At 37.7% G+C, this 21491-nt stretch overlaps 1 protein-coding gene across 1 annotated transcript in view; it reads right to left on the bottom strand.

The window, feature by feature from the left end:
* Positions 1–7959: 7959 nt before the first annotated feature.
* LOC309855167 (arylamine N-acetyltransferase 1) overlaps positions 7960–21491 on the bottom strand; it is a 61181-nt gene continuing 47649 nt past the window's right edge. The window contains exons 2-3 of the mRNA XM_082715213.1: positions 8422–10620; positions 7960–8378 (exon numbers count right to left, since the gene is read on the bottom strand). Of these exons, the coding sequence (XP_082571339.1) occupies positions 9742–10614 (873 nt within the window). The 5' untranslated portion in view covers positions 10615–10620 and the 3' untranslated portion in view covers positions 7960–8378; positions 8422–9741. The remainder of the gene's footprint in view (positions 8379–8421; positions 10621–21491) is intronic.

The following is a 21491-nucleotide window of genomic DNA, read 5'->3' as shown; positions in this document are numbered from 1 at the left end:
CTTATTTCACTCAGCATAATCTCTTCCAGTCCTGTCCATGTTGCTACAAAAGTTGGGTATTCATCCTTTCTGATGGAGGCATAATACTCCATAGTGTATATGGACAATGAATTCAGGAACACTGAAAAGAAATTTAAAAAATATATATTTTTTATATTATAAGGAGTAGAATGGGGGCATAAATCTGTAAAATGTTGATGTGAAAAAAATAAAAATTAAAAAATATATTTTTAAAATATCTTTTAAGTGTTCCAGAATTTATTGTTTATGCACCACACCCAGTGCTCCACGTGTACATGCCGTCCATTAATATCCACCACCAGGCTCACCCAACATTCCACACCCCTCCCCTCCAAAACCCTCAGTTTGTTTCTCAGAGTCCACAGTCTCTCATGGTTCAGATAAAGTATTTTTAGTTGCATTTTCTTCTCACTTAGTACCATGAATATGTCTTGTCACCCCAAACCTGGCTTGCCATATTTCTGTGGTTAGGTCTGATGTTATTCTGATGCTCCTCCCTCCATATCTAAGGAACATTCCCTCCCTAGCTGTTGTCAGGATATTTTCTTTGGCTGTAAGATTACAAACATCACTGTTACATGTTAGAGTGTTGATGTATTTTTATTGATTTTGGGAGGGGTCTTCTCCATCTCTTGGGATATGAATGCTTGTTTCTTTCCCAAGATTAAGGAAGTTCTCAGCCATGATTTGCTCAAATATACTTTCTAGCCCTGTCTTTCTTATTCTCTCAGCCTCTCCTCATTCTCTGTTATTTGTTCATCTTTCTTTTCTTCAACTTCCTTCCTTTCCATTTCCCTGTCCTATATATCATTTATTCTTTCTTCTGCTCATTGACTGTAGCTGTTATAGTATCAAATTTAGATTGCATCTCATTCATAACATTTTTGAGTTTGTCTGGATTTGATCTCATTCCCACTGCTAGAGGTTCTGTGTTGTCATGTATCTTTTTTTCAAGTCTAGCTTTTATCCCTATAATTGCTACCCTGAATTCTATCTCTGACAACATGCTTATATCCATAACCATTAGCTCTGTGGCAGAGGACATTGCCTCTGGTTCTTTTCTTTGTTGTGAGTTCCTCCTCCTAATAATTCTGTCCAGTGAAGGGTGGGTGAGCAAATCAACAGAGTCCAAAATATAAAGGACAGCCAAAGCAAAATACACTCTAGAATAAATCTGAAGTGGTCAGAAGCTAACATAGACATGTAAAGCCAAAAAGATCCTAAACAATTAAAAAAACAAAACAAAAAAAATTGGGGGGGGGCAGGGAGTATAATTTCTCAGTGTGGACAAAGCAGGGTGATCTGTTTGTTCCTGATTGAAATTTGATCTCTATGTTAGAAGCTAGTATATTGGGACACCTGGGTGGCTAAGTTGTTAAACTGCTGCCTTCTGCTCAGGTCCTGCAATCAAGTCTCACGTCAGTCTCCCTGATCTGTTGGGAAGTCTACTTCTCCCTTTCCCTCTCCCCCTGCTTGTGTTCCCTCTCTTGCCCTCTCTCTCTCTCTGACAAATAAATAAATAAATAAATAAACAAATAAAAATTTTTTAAAAAGATGGCATATCCCCAAAATGCAAGGAAACAAGAACTTATATATATTTCAAAATAAAATTGAATAGAGTGAAAAAAGGAGTAGAATGGGGGCATAAATCTATAAAATATTGATGTGAAAAAAAATTAAAAAGCAACTTAAAAACATGTTTCAAAATAAGAATCTATTTGAAATGGGAAAAAGTTAATGAAAGAAAGAAAGGAAAGAAAGAAGGAAAGATAGAAAGAAAGGAAAGAAAAAAGAAAAAAAAATGTAAAATTTAGCCTGAAGGATAAACAAGTCATGAGGAAACATCTGGAGCTCATTATATTATTTTCCCCTGGTGCTGGAGTTTTCTTGCCCTTTGGGATCCATGAGCTTGTCATCCACTTGTTCTTCCTGTTTTCTAGGGCAGGGGCTGTGTAGCTTGGCTTCTCAAGTGTGTTTTCCTGGGTGGAGTTGCCCCTACTCCTGTAGGGAGATGGGCTTAAAGTGAGCTGGTCATAAGTGTGGATTCTTTGTGTAATTTGTGTAATTTGGTGGGATGTCTCTCACTGGGGCAGATTTCTAAGGGTTCTGATTGTGTCCTCCAGTGTTATATTACTTTCCTGCAGCTGGCTTATGGAAGTTCCCATCCCTCTCCATTTGTCTTCTGATATTTCCCCACAGTTCACAATTCTGCACCTCCTACTGTGCAAAAAGGAGTTTTTTCTCTGCTTTTAGAGGTCCAAATATACTTCTTTTACATCTCAGGTTGACTTCATGTGGTTAAATTCAAGGGATCAGATGAAATGAGGTCTCCTATTGTGCTACTATCTTGTCTCCTCTTGGCTATGCAGGGCATTTTCTGGTTCCATACAAATTTTAGGATTGCTTGTTCCAGCTCTGTGAAAAATGTCAATGGTATTTTGCATTAAATGTGTAGATAGCTCTGGGTAGCATAGACAATTTAACAATATTCTTTCAATCTATGAGTATCGAATGTTTTTCCATTTCTTTATGTCTTCCCCAATTTCTTTCATATGTGTTCTGTCATTTTTAGAGTACAGGTCCTTTACCTCTTGGGTTAGATTTATTCCTAAGGATCTTATGGTTTTTGGTGCAATTGTAAATGGAATAGATTCTCTAATTTCTCTTTCTTCTGGCTCATTTTTAGTGTATAGAAACACAAATGGTTTCTCTGCACTGATTTTATATCCTGCTATGTTGCTGAATTCTTGTATTCGTTCTAGCAATTTGGGGGTAGAATCTTTTGGGTTTTCCACACAAAGTATCATGTCATCTGCAGAGAAAGTTTGAATTCTTGCCAATTTGAATGCAGTTTGCTTCTTTTTGTTGTCTGATTGCTGAGACTTCCAGTACTACTTTGAACAATAATGCTGACAGTGGGCCTCCCTATCGTGTTCCTGACCTTAGGGGAAAAGTTCTGTTTTTCCCCATTGAAAATGATATTCACTGTGGCCTCTTCATGGGTGGCTTTTATGATACTGTACTACGTTCCTTCTATTCCTACACTCAAGACTTTCAATCAAGAAATAATGTTGTATTTTATCAAAATCTTTTTCTGCAATTGATAGGATCATATAGTTCTGGTCCTTTCTTTTTATTAATGTGATCTATCATGTTGATTGGTTTGTGAATGTTGAACCACACTTGCAGCCCAGCACCACTTGGTCATGGTGAATAATCCTTTTAATGTACTGTTGGATCCAGTGGCTTGTACTTGGTGAGTATTTTGACATCCCTGTTCATCAGAGATATGTGTCTGTAATTCTCCTTTTTATGGGATCTCCTTTGTCTGGGATCAAGGTAATGCTGGCATCATAGAATGAGTTTGAAAGTTTTCTTTCCTTTTTTATTTTTTGAAACTGCTTCAGTAGAATAGATATTAATTCTTCTTTAAATGTTTGGTAGAATTCCCCTGGGTAACCATCCAGCACTGGACTCTAGTCTTTTGTGAGAGTTTGGATTACTGCTTCAATTTCCTTTCTGGTTATGGGCCTGTTCAGATTTTCTACTACTTCGTTTTTCAGGTGTGGTTTTTTTTTTTTTTTTTTTTTTTTTTAATTTTCAAGCTTCTAAGAATGCATCCATTTCTTCCAGATTGCCTAATTTGTAGACATATGGTTGCTCAAAATATGTTCTAAAAATTATTTGTATTTCCTTGGTGTTAGTCATGATCTCTCTTGTTTCATTCATGATTTTATTAATTTGGGTCATTTTTTTTTTTTGATAATTCTTTCAGAGGTTTATTGCTCTTATTCTTTTAAGGAATCAGTATTGATCTGTTCTCCTATTCTTTTGGCTTCTATTTCATTGATTTCTGCTTAATATTTATTATTTTCCTTCTCTTGCTTTGCTTAGGCTTTATTTGCTGTTCTTTCTCCAGGTCCTTTAGGTATAAAGTTAGTTTATGTATTCAATATTTTGGGAGTTATTAGAGAAAGACTTGTATTGCAATGTATTTCCCTCTTAGGACCACCTTTGCTGTATCTCAAAGGTTTTGTACAGCTGTTTTTTCATTTTCGCTTCTTTCCATGAATTTTTAAAAATCTTTATTTTCCTGGTTACCCATTCTTTCTGTAGCAGGATGCTCATTAACCTCCAAGTATTTGAGTCCCTTCCAAATTTCCTCTTGTGATTCAAGTTTCAAACCCTTGTGGTCTGAAAACATGCAGGGAATAACCTCAGTCTTTTGGTACTAGTGGAGACCTGCTTTGTGACCTGTATGTGATTTATTCTGGCAATAGTTCCATATACACTTGAGAAGAATATTTATTCTGTTGCTTTAGGTTGGAATACTCTGTGTATATTTGTTTTTTTTTTTGTTTTGTTTTGTTTTTAAACTTATTTTTTATTTTCAGCATAACAGTATTGATTATTTTTGCACTGCACCCCGTGCTCCATGCAATCTGTGCCCTCTGTTTGGAGGGCACCTGGTACCACCAACCTCCCACACCCTGCCCCTTCAAAACCCTCAGATTGTTTTTCATCCATCTGATCCACTATGTCATTCAAAGCCCTCATTTCCCTGTTGATCTTTTGCTTAGCTGACCTATACATTGCTGTGAGTGGGGTGCTGAAGTTCTTTACTATTAACGTATTGTTATCAATGTGTTTTTTTAATTGTGTTATTACTTGGTTGATATATTTGGTTGCTCCCAAGTTTGAGGCATACATATTTGCCATTATTAGATCTTTTGGGGATAGACACTTTAAGTATATGATATAGTGTCCCTCTTTATCTCTTTGGCTTGAAATGTAATTTGTCTGATACAAGGATTGCTACCTCAGCTTTCTTTTATGTCCATTAGCATTATAAATAATTCTCCACCTCCCCCTTTCAATCTGGATGCATCTTTGGGTCTAAAGTGAGTGTCTTGTAGACAGCATATGGATGGGTTTTGCTTTTTTATCCAATCTGATACCCTGTGTCTTTTGATTGGAGCATTTAGCAAACTTACATTCAGAGTAACCATTAAAATATATGAATTTAGTGCCATTGTAATATCTTTAAGTTCTTTTTTTCTGTAGATCATCTCTATTTCTTTCTGTTTTATGTTAATCTTGGTCTCTCTTTGCTTACAGGATCCCCTTAATATTTCTTGTGGTGCTTTCCTGGTGGTCACATATTTTTAAATTTCTGCCTGTCCTGGAAGCTCTTTATCTCTCCTTCCATTCTTAATTACAGCCTTGCTGGATAAAGTATTTTTGGCTGTATGTTTTTCTCATTTATACCCTAAGTATATCATGACAGCCTTTTCCAGTCTGTCAGGTCTCTGTGGATTAAGTCTAATGTCAGTTTAATATTCCTACCCCAGAGGTTGAGAATGTCTTGTCTCCAGGTGCTTTCAGGATTTTTTCTTTATCTCTGAAATTTGCAAGCTTCCTTAGTATATGTCAGGATATTGATCTATTTTCATTGATTTTGGGACGTGTCTTCCCCATGAATGCCTTTTTCCTTCTCCAGATTAGGGATGTTCTCAGGTCCCTCAAATATACTTTCTGGCCCTCTTTTTTTCTCTCCCTTAGGCAGTCTAGTAGTACTGATTTTTTTTAATGGCATTACTGATTTTTCAACGCCTCCCTTCATGGTCTATTAGTTGTTTTTCTCTTTTCCTCAGCTTTCTTTGTCTCCATTAACTTGTCTTCTATGTCACTTACCATCTCTTCTGCCTCTATCTCTTCTGCCTCTTCTGGCTATTAGAGCATCCAATTTAGACTGCATCTCAGTTAGAGCATTTTAAATTGAGGCCTGATTAGATCTCATTTCTGCAATAAGACATTCTTTAGTGTCTTCATGCTTTCTTCAAGCCCAGATAGTAACTTAATAAATTGCTATCCTGAATTCCATCTCTGACATTTTACTTATATCCACATCCATTAAATCTGTGGCAGAGAGTATTACCTCTGGATCTTTCTTTTGTTTTGAATTCCTCCTTCTAGTCATTTTGCCTAAAGAGGTATGGATGAATGGATGGGAAAAAAAAAAACCCACAAATATCAACCCCAGGTCAAGGGAAATACACATAGCTAAATCTAAAGTATCACAAACCCCAAAGAAATAGGGGAAGGGGAAGAGAGAATAAAATCCTCCAGGTGAACAAAACAGGGTGATCCACTTGGTCCTGGGTATATTTTGGTCTCTGTGTTAGAAGACACTAAATCCCAAAATCGTAAAGAAAACAAAACTTATATATACACAAAAATAAAATTGAATACAGTGAAAGGAAGCCAAAGTTGAAAAATATGTCTAGAAATGTAAATATTAAAAAAATGAAAGTTTAAAAAGACTTAAAAACAAAGATTTGATAAAATAAGAAATTAATTGAAAAAGGAAAAAAAGAGAAAATTTTAAACTGAAATATAAAGGAATCATGAGGAACAACCTCAAATTCTACATACTATTTTTCCCTTAGAGCTGCAAGTTTGCAGCACTGTGTGCTCTGTAAGTTTGGTGTTCCCTGTTTTTCCAGCTGGTCTCTGGGGCAGGGGCCTGCTGCATTGATTCTCAGTTGTGTTTGTCTTGGTTGAGTTGCACCAACACTTGTGGGGTGGGGGAGGGGCTCAGTGTAAGGTGTTTCTGGTTTTTCTATGTGGCTTTTGTTCCCTAAAGGCTTTCCAGGCATCTCTAGATGAAATTAAAAATGGCTGTGCCCAGATCTATAGCCCCCAAGCCAAAAGACCCTAGCCCCTTTCTTCAGTAAACCCTTAGGGATAAGCAGTTTTCACTTTGTGTGTGTCACACTCTACAGAGTCCTATGGTATGTGCCTGCACTGATCCTCCTGGGGGAAGAGGGAGGGTCGCACATTTTTGTCTTTTTCAGCAACCCCCCCAACCAGAACTCATTCACCTAGTCGTGTGTTCACCCACACACCTTCCCTACTGGGGTAAGGTGGGGGTCACCCACCTCTATCCTTGAAGGGGCCCTGCATGGACAGCATTCACCCAGTGGTGCACATGTCCCCATTGCCCCTCCTGGGGGAAGGCAGAAGGCCACAGCTTTAATTGAATTTTGCAATCCCACCCCCCCACAATGAGAGGTGTTGCCAGAGTCTGCAGGGTTCATGGCTTATGGTGAACCAAGCTAAGAGTCTCCTCTTGGGATTGCAGATGGTAACCAGTTTACCCACTCCAATGCTGGGGAACTCTGTTGGCTCAGGGATCCCCATGCTCTCTGTGACACCAGGGAACCCGAGACCACACTGTTCCACCTAGGATTCTGCCCCACTTCACCAAACAACACCTTTCATGCAGGGATGTCTCTCACTGGAGCAGATTTCGTGCTCTGGGGCTTTATCACTTTCTGGTAGCTGGTTTACAGAGGTTCCCTCCCCTCCACCTTTTTTTTTTTTTTTTTATCTATTTATTTGTCAGAGAAAGAGCGAGCGAGAGTGAGCACAGGCAGACAGAGTGGAAGGCAGAGTCAGAGGGTGAAGCAGGCTCCCTGCGGAGCAAGGATCCCAATGTGGGACTCGATCCCAGGATGCTGGGATCATGACCTGAGCCAAAGGCAGCTGCTTAACCAACTGAGCCACCCAGGCGTCCCTCCCCTCCACCTTTCATCCTCTGATATATCCCCTCCATTTCACTTCACAATGTTACCTTGCAAAAATCGTTTGCTTTCTATTTGTAGAATTCCAGCATTTAAAAAAAAAATTCTCATGTTGAATTCATAGGTTATCAGAGTGATTTGATAGTTATCTAGCTAAATTCAGGGGACCAGATGAAATGAGGTTCCCTACTCTTCCACCAGCTTGTCTCTCTTTCACGTTTTTTATCCCCTACATTCTGATTTATTCTATTTCTTAATTTAGGTGGTTAACATATTGTGCATTATTGGTTTCTGGAATAGAATTCAGTAATTCATCACTTACACACAACACCCAGTGCTCATCACAAGTGTCTTATTTTTACTTCTAAAGATTATTTATTTATTTATTTATTTATTATGATAGATTGTGAGATAGAGCATGAGCAGGGGCAGGGGAAGAGGGTGAGAGAGAAGGAGGCTCCCCACTTAGCAGGGAGCCCAATGTGGGACTTGGTCCCAGGACCCTGGGATCATAATCTGAGCTGAAGGCAGACACTTAACTGAGTAAGCCACACAGGTGCCTCAACAAAGGTGCCTTCTTTAATACTGATCATCCATCTGGCCCATCCACCACCCACCTCTCTCCATCAACCCTGTTTGTTCTCTATTGTTAAAAGTCACTTATGACTTGTTTCCCTCTCCCCTTTTCTTCTTTTCCCATGTCCCATATGTTCATCTATTTTCTTTCTTAAATTCCACACATGAGTGAGACCATATGGTATTTGTCTTTCTCTGATTTATTTCATGTGGCATAATACAATCTAGTTGGGTTGACATCATTGCAAATGGAAGATTTCATTCTTTTTGATGGCTGAATAATATTCCATTATATATATTGTATGCAATGGAGGTGGCACATATATGTATATAAAACCTCTTTATCCATTCATGAGTTGATGGACATTTGGTCTCTCTCCATAGTTTGGCTATTGTTGATAATGTTGCTGTAACATCAGGGTGCATGTACCCCCCTTGAATCTATATTTTGTATCTTTTTGTTAAGTACCTAAGAATGCAATTTTTGGATTGTAGGGAGTTCTATTTTTAGCTTTTTGAGGAACCTCTAAACTGTTCTCCAGAGTGGCTACATCAGTTTTCATTCCCACCAACAGTGCAAGAGGGTTCCCCTTTCTCCATACCCTCTCTGACACCTGTTTTTTTTTTTTTTTTTTTTTTTTTACTAACCATTATGATTGGTTAGGTGATATCCCACTGTAGTTTTGATTTTTATTTCCCTGCTGATGAGTGATGTTAAGCATTTTTTATTTGTCTGTTAGCCATTTGTATGTCTTTCTTTGGAGAAGTGTCTATTCATGTCTTCCATGTATTTCTTAACTGGATTATTTGTTTTTGGGGGATATTGAGTTTCATAAATTCTTTATAGATCTTGATACTAACCCTGTATCTGTAAGGTCATTTGCAAATATCTTCTCCCATTCCGTGGGCTGCATTTTAGTTTTATTGATTGTCTCCTTCATTATGAAGAAGGTTTTTATTTTGATTAAGTCCCAGTTGTTCATTTTTGCTTTTGTTTTCCTTGCCTCTGGTGTTGGGTCTTGCAAGAAGTTGCTGCAGCCCAGGTCAAAGAGGTTTATGTCTGTGTTCTTCTCTAGGATTTTGGTGGTTTCCTGTCTTACACTGAGTCTTTTGAATTTATTTTTTGTGTATGGTTTAAGAAAATGGTCCAGTTTCATTTTGTGCATGTAGCTGTCCAGTTTTCCCAACACTATTGTTGAAGGTGATGTCTTTTCCACTGGATATTCTTTCCAGCTCTATTGAAGATTAGTTGACCATACAGTTGTGGATCCATTTCTGGGTTCTCTATTCTGTTCCATTGAGCTTTGTGTCCGTTTTTGTGCCAGTACCATACTGTTTTGATGACTACAACTTTGTAATTTTAAATGCTGATATTTTTAAGGGTAAAATTTTCTTTGGTATAATGTGTGAACATTGAAGAAATATGGTAGTTAATAATTGATAAATTGGGTGATACAGACATTTAGTATTTTATTTTCTCTAGTATATGTTTAAAATTTTTTATAATAAAAAGTTTCAGGACATGAAGTAATACCAAAGGCCATTTTTACTCCTTATACTAAATGGTAAAAAATTGATCACCATGTTTAGGCACAAGCTTTCTCTCCAAGGAAATATTAAATATATTTTTAAGCTTTTTTTCTACTTCTTCCTCACTCAGTATCTTAAACTCTACCAAATCCATATTGTCTTTAAAATTGAATTTTCTATAGGAAAGGGTGCAGCCCACTAAACAGTGAACCCCTTCAGAGGTCTGCAAGGAACAGAATGACTTGCTTGTAAACACAGATGTTGGAGATTTCTGAAGGTATGTATTCACAGACTCAAAATCTTCAATTGTTCGAGGTTCAAGAGTAAAGGAGTATATTTTTCGGTATTTGTTCTTTTCCAGAAGATCAGAATCAAGAAATTCTTGATTTGAAATGTACTGTTCTCTTCTGATTTGGTCCAAGTACCAGATTCCTTTGTCTTCTCTTAACTGGAAGATGCAAGGCACCTGAGGCTGATCCTTCCCAGAAATTAACTCCAGAGGCTGCCAAATCTGGTAAGAGCGTCCAAACCCAGCATCCACTATGTAATTCCTGCCATCAGTAGTCACCTTCAGCAGAAGGTGAATCATAGCATTGCTATATTTGTTGGCTGGAGTACTGTAAACATACCCTCCCAACATTGTGGTCTCAAAACCAATTGTGGTCAGAGCCCAATACAGAAGATGATTGACCTGGAGACACCACCCACCACGGTTCCTCCTCACAATTTGATCAAATATGGCCTCCAAGCCCAGTTCCATGGCTTCCCCACAATGGATGTTAAGGTTCTCAAAAGGAACGGTTCGGATCTGGTGCTGAAGAATGTCAGTTAATGTTTCCAAGTCCAGTTTCTTCCTAGAATTCCTATAACCAATTCTTTCAAAATATGCTTCAATGTCCATGATCCCCTGAGGAAAGTACAACAAAAACAGAAATAATACATTACTTTTGCACTGGATTTCTTTGATTAGCCTAATTATAACTAATATATTTTAAATATATAAATGCAGTCAGTGGTTATAAGTATCCATAATTATAAGACTTTTGTTTAGTGCTTTTATTGTATAAATTACTTTTGTACATATAAACCCACTTAGTAGACTTAGTAACCCTGTAGGAAAACTATTATCACTTCTTTCATATTTTAAGCATGAGAATTTGGAAATCCATCATAAGTGAGGAGTGAAACTATAAAAACAGTTTACATGTGGTTTTCTTCATGATGAACAAAGGTTCAAATTGGTATCAAAATAAGGTTTACAAATAGTTTCTAATATAAACAGAATTATATAAAGGAGTCTATTGATTTCATGGTACCTGATCCACTCAATTTCCCCTTTAGATAAGATAAAATTATCTGGTCAAACATTCCCACTCAAAGATTATATTTATTTGTGCATTGATTTATTAATCCATTCAAAGTATTTATTTGCTACTGATCTCCTTGCTTGCCCTCAGAAATCTTACACTTAGTGATAGTTGGATGACATAGATTGTAAATTGGATAAACTAATAAAACATTAAATTTCTTAGATTCTAATAAGTATCTTGTGGAAGACTAAAGCAAAGAAAGTAGACACGTTATGCACCGAGAAAACTAATTTCTAATAAAGTGATCAAAGAAAGCATCATTGTGACCTTAAGGATGTGAAAGAATGAGCCATGTCTACATGTATGGGGAATATATCGCTTCTCGGCCTTTTGGCTAAGATCAAGTGTACATGTGTGGGGAATACCATTCAGGCAGAAGAAACAAAGCAAAAAAAAAAAAAAGTCTCAAAGTAGAACCTGCCTAGAGTGCTCAGAGAACTTATAGGAGGCCAGAGTGATTGAAGCAGAGTGAGTGGGAGAGAATGTGAACTGAGATGAGATAAGACAACTAACATACCCTCTAAAAAATACCAGCCTTTTGGCTTGAATCAGAATCATAGTGAGAAGGTCAGTGGAGGAAGGTTGCAGTTTAGGCAAAGTGTATCAAAATAAATTTGATGTTTCTGGCTATTACATGAAGAATGAGCTGTATACATTCAGCTAAATAGACTGGTGACCCAGGTAGGCCAATTAAAAACATATATGTTCTAGGACCAGTACTCTCCTCATGAATGGTATGTTATCCAAATCAAGTCAATAAGACTATATTGAAGGGATACTTCAGAAACCTAAACAGATACATTCTGCTGCAGGGCTAAGACCTGGTAGGGTATTTTCTCAAAGCTACTAGGAGAACTTGCTGAAAAATAATATCAATAAAAATTTATGGAGTTGAGGAATGAAAATAGGAGGAAAAAAAAGATGAGAAAAGACCTGAACCAAATTTTAAATTATCTCTTGACTTTCTGTTAAGGTGAGGTAGCAGAAAACAAAATTCCTTATTTTTGTTAAATCCCATGTAGAAAATGTTCTGCCCCTGCTGGTAAAGAGTCCTAATCCCATGTAGACGCTAATTTTAACAGTAGTGCATTACCATTGTTAGTATGACATAGTCTGAGGTGACATGATACAAAAGGCCCTGTTCCCTAGGCTAGTGGTGATAAGCTATGTGTTTCTATTGTCCCTTTTATTCTTATTTCTCTTGTATTGTGTTTTTCTTTCTTAGTCAGCTCTTCCTATTTTGCTAGGGTTTTTAACTTTTTTTTTTTTTAATGTCTGCAACATTATTTTCTCTAAATCTATTGTTTATTTCATCTCTTCTCATCTTATTTGCATTGATGTCCTTTATCAACATGTACACGGGCTCTAAAATTACCACTCAGATATGGAGAAACTATTGTAAAAAACCCTCTCTGATTCTATATCCAGAAGCACTGCTGAATAAGTAAGGAGGACAGTGATATGGCACAAAAGAAATGTGGTTTAGACATGCTTGAGCTTTAAAAAAAAATTAGTTAACAGAATTTTCCCTTTTTATTTTAGTTAACATAAATTATATTATTAGTTTCAAGGGAGAATTTAGTGATTCATTACTTACATAAAACACCAAGTGCTCATGACATTAAGTGCCCACTCAATTACCTTACACCCCTACCTACCTCCCTTCCAGCAACCCTCAGTTTCTTTCCTATAGCTAAGACTCTTACGGTTTTCCTTCCTCTCTGTTTTTATTTTACTTTGTTTATCCTTCCCTTCCTCTATTTTCATCTGTTTTGTTTCTTAAATTCCACATATGAGTAAAATTATATGATATTTCTCTTTCTTTGACATTATTTCTCTTAGCATAATACCATATGGTTATATCCACATCATTGTAAATGGCAAGATCTCATTTTTTTGATGGCTGAGTAACATTCCATTATATATATCAATCACATCTTTGTCCATTCATCCTCCATACACATGTGGACTCTTCTATATTTTGGCTCTTGTGGACATTGTTGCATAAACATTGAAGGGCATGTGCCTCTCTGAATCACTATGTTTGTATCCTTTGGATAATGTCTACTGTAATTACTGGGTCATAGGGTAGGTCTATTTTTAACTTTTTGAAGAAACTCCATACAGTTTTCCAGAGTGGCTGCACCAGTTTACATTTCAACCAACAGAGTAAGAGGTTTTCTCTTTCTCCACATCGTTGCCAACATTTGTTGTTCCTGAGTTTTCAATTTTAGCCATTCTGACTGATGTGAGGTGGTGTATCATTTTTTGACTTATATTTCTTTGATATTGAGTGACATTGAGCATTTTTTCATGTGTCTTTTGGCCATTTGCATGTCTTCCTGTAGAAAAATGTCTGTACATGTCTTCCATCCATTTCTTGACCAGATTATTACTATTTTTTTTTTTTTTTTGGTGTTGAGCTTGGTAAATTCTTTATAGATTTTGGATATTAACCTTTTACCTGATATGTCATTAGTGAATATCTTCTTCCATTCTGTAGGTTGTCTTTTAGTTTTGTTGACTATTTCCTTTGCTGTGCATAAGCTTTGTATTTTGACAAAGTACTGATAGTTCATTTTTGCTTTTGTTTCCCTTGCCTTTGAAGATGTATGTGGCCAGAAGTTACCGGCAATGAGGTTAAAGAGGTTGACGCTTGTGTTCTTCTCTAGGATTTTGATAGTTTACTGTCTCACATTTAGGAATTTCATCCATTTTGAATTTATTTTTGTGTATGGGGCAACAAAATGGTCCAGTTTCATCCTTCTACATGTGGCTGTCCAGTTTTCTTAACACCATTTTTAAAATTAATTAATTTATTTTCAGCATAAGAGTATTCATTGTTTTTTCACCACACCCAGTGCTCCATGCAATCCGTGCCCTCAATAATACCCACCACCTGGTACCCCAACCTCCCACCCCCCCGCCACTTCAAACCCCTCAGACTGTTTTTCAGAGTCCATAGTCTCTCATGATTCACCTCTCCTTCCAATTTACCCCAACACCCTTCTCCTCTCTAACTCCCCATGTCCTCCATGCTTTTTGTTATGCTCCACACATAAGTGAAACCATATGATAATTGACTCTCTCTGCTTGACTTATTTCACTCAGCATAATCTCTTCAAGTCCCTTCCATGTTGCTACAAAAGTTGGGTATTCATCCTTTCTGATGGACGCACAATACTCCATAGTGTATATGGACCACATTTTCCTTATCCATTCGTCCGTTGAAGGGCATCTTGGTTCTTTCCATAGTTTGGCGACTGTGGCCATTGCTGCTATAAACATTGGGGTACAGATGGCCCTTCTTTTCACTACATCTGTATCTTTGGGGTAAATACCCAGGAGTGCAATTGCAGGGTCACAGGGAAGTTCTATTTTTAATTTCTTGAGGAATCTCCACACTGTTCTCCAAAGAGGCTGCACCAACTTGCATTCCCACCAACAGTGTAAGAGGGTTCCCCTTTCTCCACATCCCCTCTAACATATGTTGTTTTCTGTCTTGTTAATTTTGGCCATTCTAACTGGTGTAAGGTGGTATCTCAATGTGGTTTTAATTTGAATCTCCCTGAGGGCTAGTGATAATGAACATTTTTTCATGTGTCTGATAGCCATTTGTATGTATTCATTGGAGAAGTGTCTTCAAGTCTTCTGCCCATTTTTTGATATGATTGTCAGTTATGTGTGTGTTGAGTTTGAGGTGTTCATTATAGATCCTGGATATCAAACTTTTGTCTCTACTGTCATTTGCAAATATCTTCTCCCATTCCGTGGGTTGCCTCTTTGTTTTGTTGACTGTTTCCTTTGCTGTGAAGAAGCTTTTGATCTTGATGAAGTCCCAAAAGTTTATTTTCGCTTTTGTTTCCTTTGCCTTTGGAGACATATCTTGAAATAAGTTGCTGTGGCTGATCTAGAAGAGGTTACTGCCTATGTTCTCCTCAAGGATTCTGATGGATTCCTGTCTCACATTGAGGTCTTTTATCCATTTTGAGTTTATCTTTGTGTACAGTCCTAACACCATTTGTTAAAGAGACTGTTTTGTTTTTTGTTTTTCCCCATTGGGTATTCTTTCCTGACTTGTTGAAGATTAGTTGCCTATAGAGTTAAAGTTCTATTTCTGGGTTTACTATTCCAGTCCATGGTGACTGTTTTTGTGCCAGTATCATATTGTCTTGATGGTTATAGATTTGTAATACAGATTGAAGTCTAGAATTGTGATGTCACCAGCTTCGTTTTTTTTTCATTATCCTTTCCTTCCTTCTTTTCTTTTCAGTTTTTTCTTTCTTTTCTTTTTCTTTTGCACTTTCATTCTTCCTTTCAAGATTTTATTTATTTGACAGAAAGAAAGTATAAGCAGGGAGAGCAGCAGAGGGATAGGGAGCCTGATGTGAGGCTCAATCCCAGGACCCTGAGATCATAACCTGAGCTGAAGGCAAATGTTTAACCAACTGAGCCACCCGGCACCCCTGGTGTTCTTCTTCTTCTTCTTCTTTTTTTTTTTTTTTTGGTTAACATTCCTTCTGTTTTTCAAGGTCATTTCTTGTTTCATACAAATTTTAGGATTGTTCGTTCCATCTTTGAAAATGCTGGTGATATTTTGAAAGGGATTGCTTTAAATGAAAAGATTGCTTTGGGAAGAATAGACAATTTAACAATATTTGTTCCTCTAGTCCATGAACATGGAATGTCTTTTCATTTCTTTGTGTCTTTCTCAATTTCTTTCATAAGTGTTCTGTATTTTACAGAGTACAGATATTTTACCTCTTTGGTTAGATTTATTCCTAGGTATCTTATGGATTTTTGCAAAATTGTAAATGGAATAGATTTTTTTATTTCTTTCTGCTGTTTCATTGTTAAAGTATAGAAATGCAACAGACTTCTGTGTGTTGATCTTACATCCTGCGACTTTGTTGAATTTCTGTATTACTTCTAGCAATTTTTGGGTGGAGTCTTTTGGATTTCCAACAGAGAGTATCATGTCATTGTAAAGAGTGAAAGTTTGCCTTCCTTTTTGCTGATTTGGAAGCCTTTTATTTATTTTTGTTGTTTTATTGCTAAGGCCAGAACTTCCAGTACTATGTTGAACAACCGTGATGAGAGTGGACATCCCTGTCATTTTCCTGACCTTAGGAAAATTTTCTCTTTTTCCCCATGGAAGATATTAGCTGTGTGTCTTTTCTAACAGTTGTTAGATCTTCTTGTTGGATACACCCCTTTATTATGATGTAGTGTCCTTTTCATCTCTTACTACAGTCTTTGGTTTAAAATCTAGTTTGCCTAATATAAGGATGGCTACTCCGCTTTTTTAAAATATCTGTTAGCATGATATATGGTTCTCCACCCCTTCACTTTCAATCTGGAGGCTTATTTGGGTCTAAAATGAATTTATTTTAAGTAGCATATAAATGGTTCCTCTTTTTTTTTTTTTAAATATATATCCATTATACTCTTTCTTTCTTTCTTTCTTTCTTCCTTTCTTTCTTTCTTTCTTTCTTTCTTTCTTTCTTTCTTTCTTTCTTTCTTTCTTTCTTTCTTTCTTTTTGGGACATTTAGCCCATCTACATTCACAGTAATAACTGAAAGACATGAATTTAGTGCCATTTTATTACATGTAAACTCACTGTTCTGGTAGATTGTCTCTGTTCCTTTCTGATCTTTGTTATCCTTGACCCATCATCATTAATAGGGTCCCCTTTAATGTTTCTTGCAGGGCTGGTTTAGTGGTCATGAATGCCTTTCATGTTAGTTCTCTTGGAAACTCTCTCTCTTTTTCTAATCTGAATGATAGCTTTGCTGGATAAAGTATTCTTGTTTATGTATTTTTCCCACTTAGCATATTGAATATATCATGCCAGTCCTTTCTGGCTTTTCCAGGTCTCTATGGACAGGTCTGCTGCCAACCTTATGTTTCTACATTTGTAGCTTAAAGGCCTCTTCTTCAAAGTTGTTTTAAGGATTTTCTCTTTATATTTGCAATCTGGAAGTTATAGGTCATGGTGTTAACCTATTTTTGTTGCTTTTGAGGGGAATTCTCTGTGCCTCTTAGACTTAACTGTTTCCTTCCTCAAATTAGGGAAGTTCTCTCCTATAATTCATTCAAATAAATCTTCTGCTTCTCTTTCCCCATTCTTTGTCTTCTGGGATTCCTATAATATGGATATTAATTTGCTGTATGAAATCACTGAGTTCCTTAAGTCTACCTTTGGAATTTAATAGTTTTCTTTCCCTCTTCTTTTCAGCTTCCTTTTTACCCATCATTTCATCTTCTATATCACTGATTTGCTTTTCTGCATCGTTCATTGTTGTTTTTATGGCCTGCACTAGTGACTGCATCTCGGTAATAGCATTTTTAATTTCAGCCTGACTAGATTTTAGTTCTTTTATCTCTACAGTAGGGATTCTCTAGGGTGTTCTATACTTTTTTCAAGCCAAGCTAGTATCTTTATAATCCTTGTTTTAAATCTAGTTCAGAAATCTTATTTATATCTGTAGTGATTAAATTCCTGGGAGTACTATCTTCTGTTCTTTTTTCTGGGGTGTTTTCCTCAGTCACTTATTTTTGTCCAGCAAAGAAAAGAAAAAGAGAAAAACAACAACAAAAACAACAATAATAACAAGAAAAAAACAAAACAAAATGAAAAAAACTAGATCCTGCATGTATTTTGGTCTGTTTGTTAAAAGAAACTAGGTTCCAATATAAGGAAGAAAGAAAAATATATATATTTAAAATAAAATAAAATACAATGAAAGGAAACAAAAAAATAAAATGAGTCATTGAACATTATATCCAAAACTAATGATGTACTATACCTTGGCTAACTGAATTTAATAAAAAATGTATCCTACTTTGTTCAAATGGCAAAAAAAGTGTATATAAAATTAGAAATTAAGAAAGAGTAAAAAAGAATTGAAGAAGAAAGAAAATTACTGAAAAAATAATACTAAAATTCTAAGGAATGAAAATACAAAGAATACTGTTTTCCCCAACAACTGAAGGTTTGCAGCTTTCTATGAACAGTATCCTTGGTGACACTTCTGTGGGAAGAGTCTGTTGTGCTGATTCTTAGGTGGACTTGTCCTAGGGTAAATGCACAGTGCACAGAAGGGCGGGGCTCAAAGTAAGTGGCTCCATAGCCCTTTAGGTGGCACTCTTTTGCTTTTTGAAGGCTTTCAGCACTGATGGGCTGGATGAATATAACTGCACCCTGCTCTCTAGCCCTGGAGCTGAAAATACATGCTCCCCACCCACCCCTCCCTTTTCAGTGAGCTGTCACAGAAAAGCAATCAGAACTCTCTGTTCACTCAGCCTTTGAACAATCATTCTTAGTTTCAAAACTAAATTTTAGGTCCATGGCCCAGACCCACAGTGTTCTTCCCAGGGAAGGGGGTTGAAAGTGGAGTCCCACCAACTTGCTTTTTTGCTAGACTTGTTCCTGGAAAGCAATTGCATGACTGTGCAGTGATTCACAGTTTATGACAACACAGAGTAGAAAAAGCTATCATCTAGACTCCTTGTTCTCAGTCAGCTTCTCTGCTCCAATGCCTGGAAACTGTCACACTGAGGGACCACCTGTTCTTCTTATGACCCTGGGGATTCTCAGACTATGCTGTCACACCTGGGATTTGGTCCCACTTCACCACTTGAGCCTTGATCACCTTTAAGTCAGGCATATCTCCTGTAGCAGACTCCTCAAAGTTCCGATTTTGCATTCCACTGCTTATAATACTTTGTGGTAGCCTCCTTTTTTTTTTTAATCTTATATTCCTTTATCAATTTCAATGAGCAATTCATTTTTACAGAGTATATAAATATTCATCTTTGGTTAGTTTTTGGTTGAATAAAATTATTTGTAATTGTATTAATACAAATAATACAGTATTGTTGTTCCAGAGTTTCATCTTGGAACTCTGTGTTTTTAATCTAGCATGTCAAACTTCTGTAATACCACATCTACTTCCATCATTTTCCTCCTAACTGGTGTTCCTGGGCTGGAAGCCTTCCACATCTGGATCTCCGTTCCCTTCTGCTTTCTCTACACAACCGCCCTCTCAGGAAACAGCCTGATCCTCTTTGCCATTGTCACCCAGCCCAGCCTCCATAAACCCATGTACTATTTCCTCTCCATGCTGTCCATGAGAGACTATGGACTCTGAAAAACAATCTGTGGTAGCTTCCTTAAGTAGGATCCCTCCTCTCTGCCATATCCTCTGCTCTATCACACTGGATAGAGCAGTCTCCTTAACCTCCTACCTTCTTTTCTACCTGTAGGCTTGCAGCATTTGTTTTCTTAGATTTCTGATTTTTTTTCTTGCATGTTCAGAACGAATTGATAATGAAAGACCCGCGGATCCCCTTACCCAAGAATCCAACACTGCCACTGGATGCAAACAGCAAGAGGTTTATTGTTACGCAGGTACCGGCGGGTGGTCGGCAGCTCCAGCTAACCGAGCACACCAACCGGAGAGAAGCAGGGTCTTATATAGGAAGGTACAAACAAGTTTTGGGTGGGGCGCAACTGATTGGTTGACAGTTAGAACTTTTGAAAAAGGCATATGTGGAGTTTGCTGATTAGCTTTGGGGACCCGCGCGCGCGAAGAGAGCGGCGCGAAGGGGGAGAGCGGCGGGAAAAGGGGAACAAGAAAGGGGAAGGGAGGAGTGCCATCATGGCGTCTCAATTTTTATAAGCCAAGCAGTTACAGAAAGGCAAAAGAGCAATTAATAAGTACTGGATAACCCAATCAATAACCTAACCTATGCCTACAAGCCAGCGGTTCACAGAAAAGCAAACAAGCGGTCAGTTATCCTATCTGTCTTCTGGGGGAGGGGTCTTTCAATAACTATCTAGGTGTATTTGATGGGCAAGACAAACTTGGGGGCCTCCTGCTTTGCCACCTTAGCTCCTCCCCTTTAGTCAATAATCTTAATCTACTGAGACTCAAATTGCAACCATTTTACATACCAAGGCTAACCCCTTCACAGTGTGGGGCAGCCTAAGATAGCATGATACAAAGGGCCTGGCTCCTTAATTTCTTTCAGATGTTCTTATTTCTCTTTTTTAACCTAACTATCACTCCCATATTGCCAATGCTTCCAACTTTCTCTGTTCATGGTGTCTGAAGTATTGTTTACTTTAAATCTATTAGATTCATTACACTTCCTTTCATCTCACCAGCATATTTCCCAATATTTAGAGAAGTTATAATACTCTACTCCTTAGTCACAGAGAGAACAACTGGTATTTAGCCAGATCTCCCCATATCCTCTCTGACACTAATCCAGAATTTGTAAATGTGTATGGAAAGAACAGAAGTGAAGGGTAATGGAAAAGGAATCAACTGGTTTCTAGCTTGGCCATTTGATTCATGGTTAAATCATTATTCCTTCTACTTGAAAATTATTTTGTACTTATTTTGAATTGTCATAATTTGTTTTCAAGTGTTTGTTTTCCTTTTCATTTTTTTCTCTGTTTTTTTTTTCTTTTTTTTTAAGATATAATTTTAGGGACGCCTGGGTGGCTCAGTTGGTTAAGCTGCTGCCTTTGGCTTGGCTCATGATCCCAGGGTCCTAGGATTGAGTCCCAAATCAGGCTCCTTGCTCATTGGGGAGCCTGCTTCTCTCTCTGCCTCTGCCTGCTGCTCTGCCTGCTTGTGTTCTCCCTCTCTCTCTCTGACAAATAAACAAGTAAATAAAATCTTTAAAAAAAGACATAATTTTAAATTAGAATTTAGTAATGGTGGTGAGGGGGGCAAGATGGCAGAGAAGTAGGAGGCACTGTTTCAACTGGTCTCCTAAATTGAGCTGATTATCTACCAGAATGCTCTGAACACTCATGAAATCAGCCTGAAATATAAGATTATACACTTCTGGATCTCTTCATGGGCAGAAGACTCCAGTGGACAGGTAAAGCAGAGTGGGAATGATGGAACTGACATCAGAAGATAAACAGAATGGGGAGAGAGCCACCAGAAGTGACCCACTGGAAAGTAATACCCCAATATGAGAGTGCCCTATGATTGGGGACCACCATTAATTTGGAGTCTGGTTAAAAGCACTCAAAAAGAGCAAATGATCTTACGGGGAAACTGGTGGAATCAGGCAGTCATGGGCATGGGCTCAAGCCCACAACCCAGGGCAGCCTCTGCTGGCAACTACCCATGCCAGAGAGAGTGTGGCGAAGCCTCCAGACAGTGGTCCCTGAGATGCAGGCAGTCATGAGAGTGTCTGGGTGGTGATAGCTGGGAGCTCTCTAGAATCACAGCCTTTTGCACTTTGTAGGCATGTTGTACGACTGGTACCTGAGCTGCGCTCCACACCCTTCACTCACCCTCCCCTGAGATAGGTCCATGCAGGTGCTAGCTAGTGCTATATAGGGCCAGCGAGAGTCTGAACACTTCCAGCCTGGGCAGG

The sequence above is a fragment of the Mustela nivalis genome (genome assembly GCF_964662115.1).
Source record: "Mustela nivalis genome assembly, chromosome: 20".
Taxonomy (NCBI): domain Eukaryota; kingdom Metazoa; phylum Chordata; class Mammalia; order Carnivora; family Mustelidae; genus Mustela; species Mustela nivalis.
This window is presented reverse-complemented; position numbering and strand designations above follow the sequence as displayed.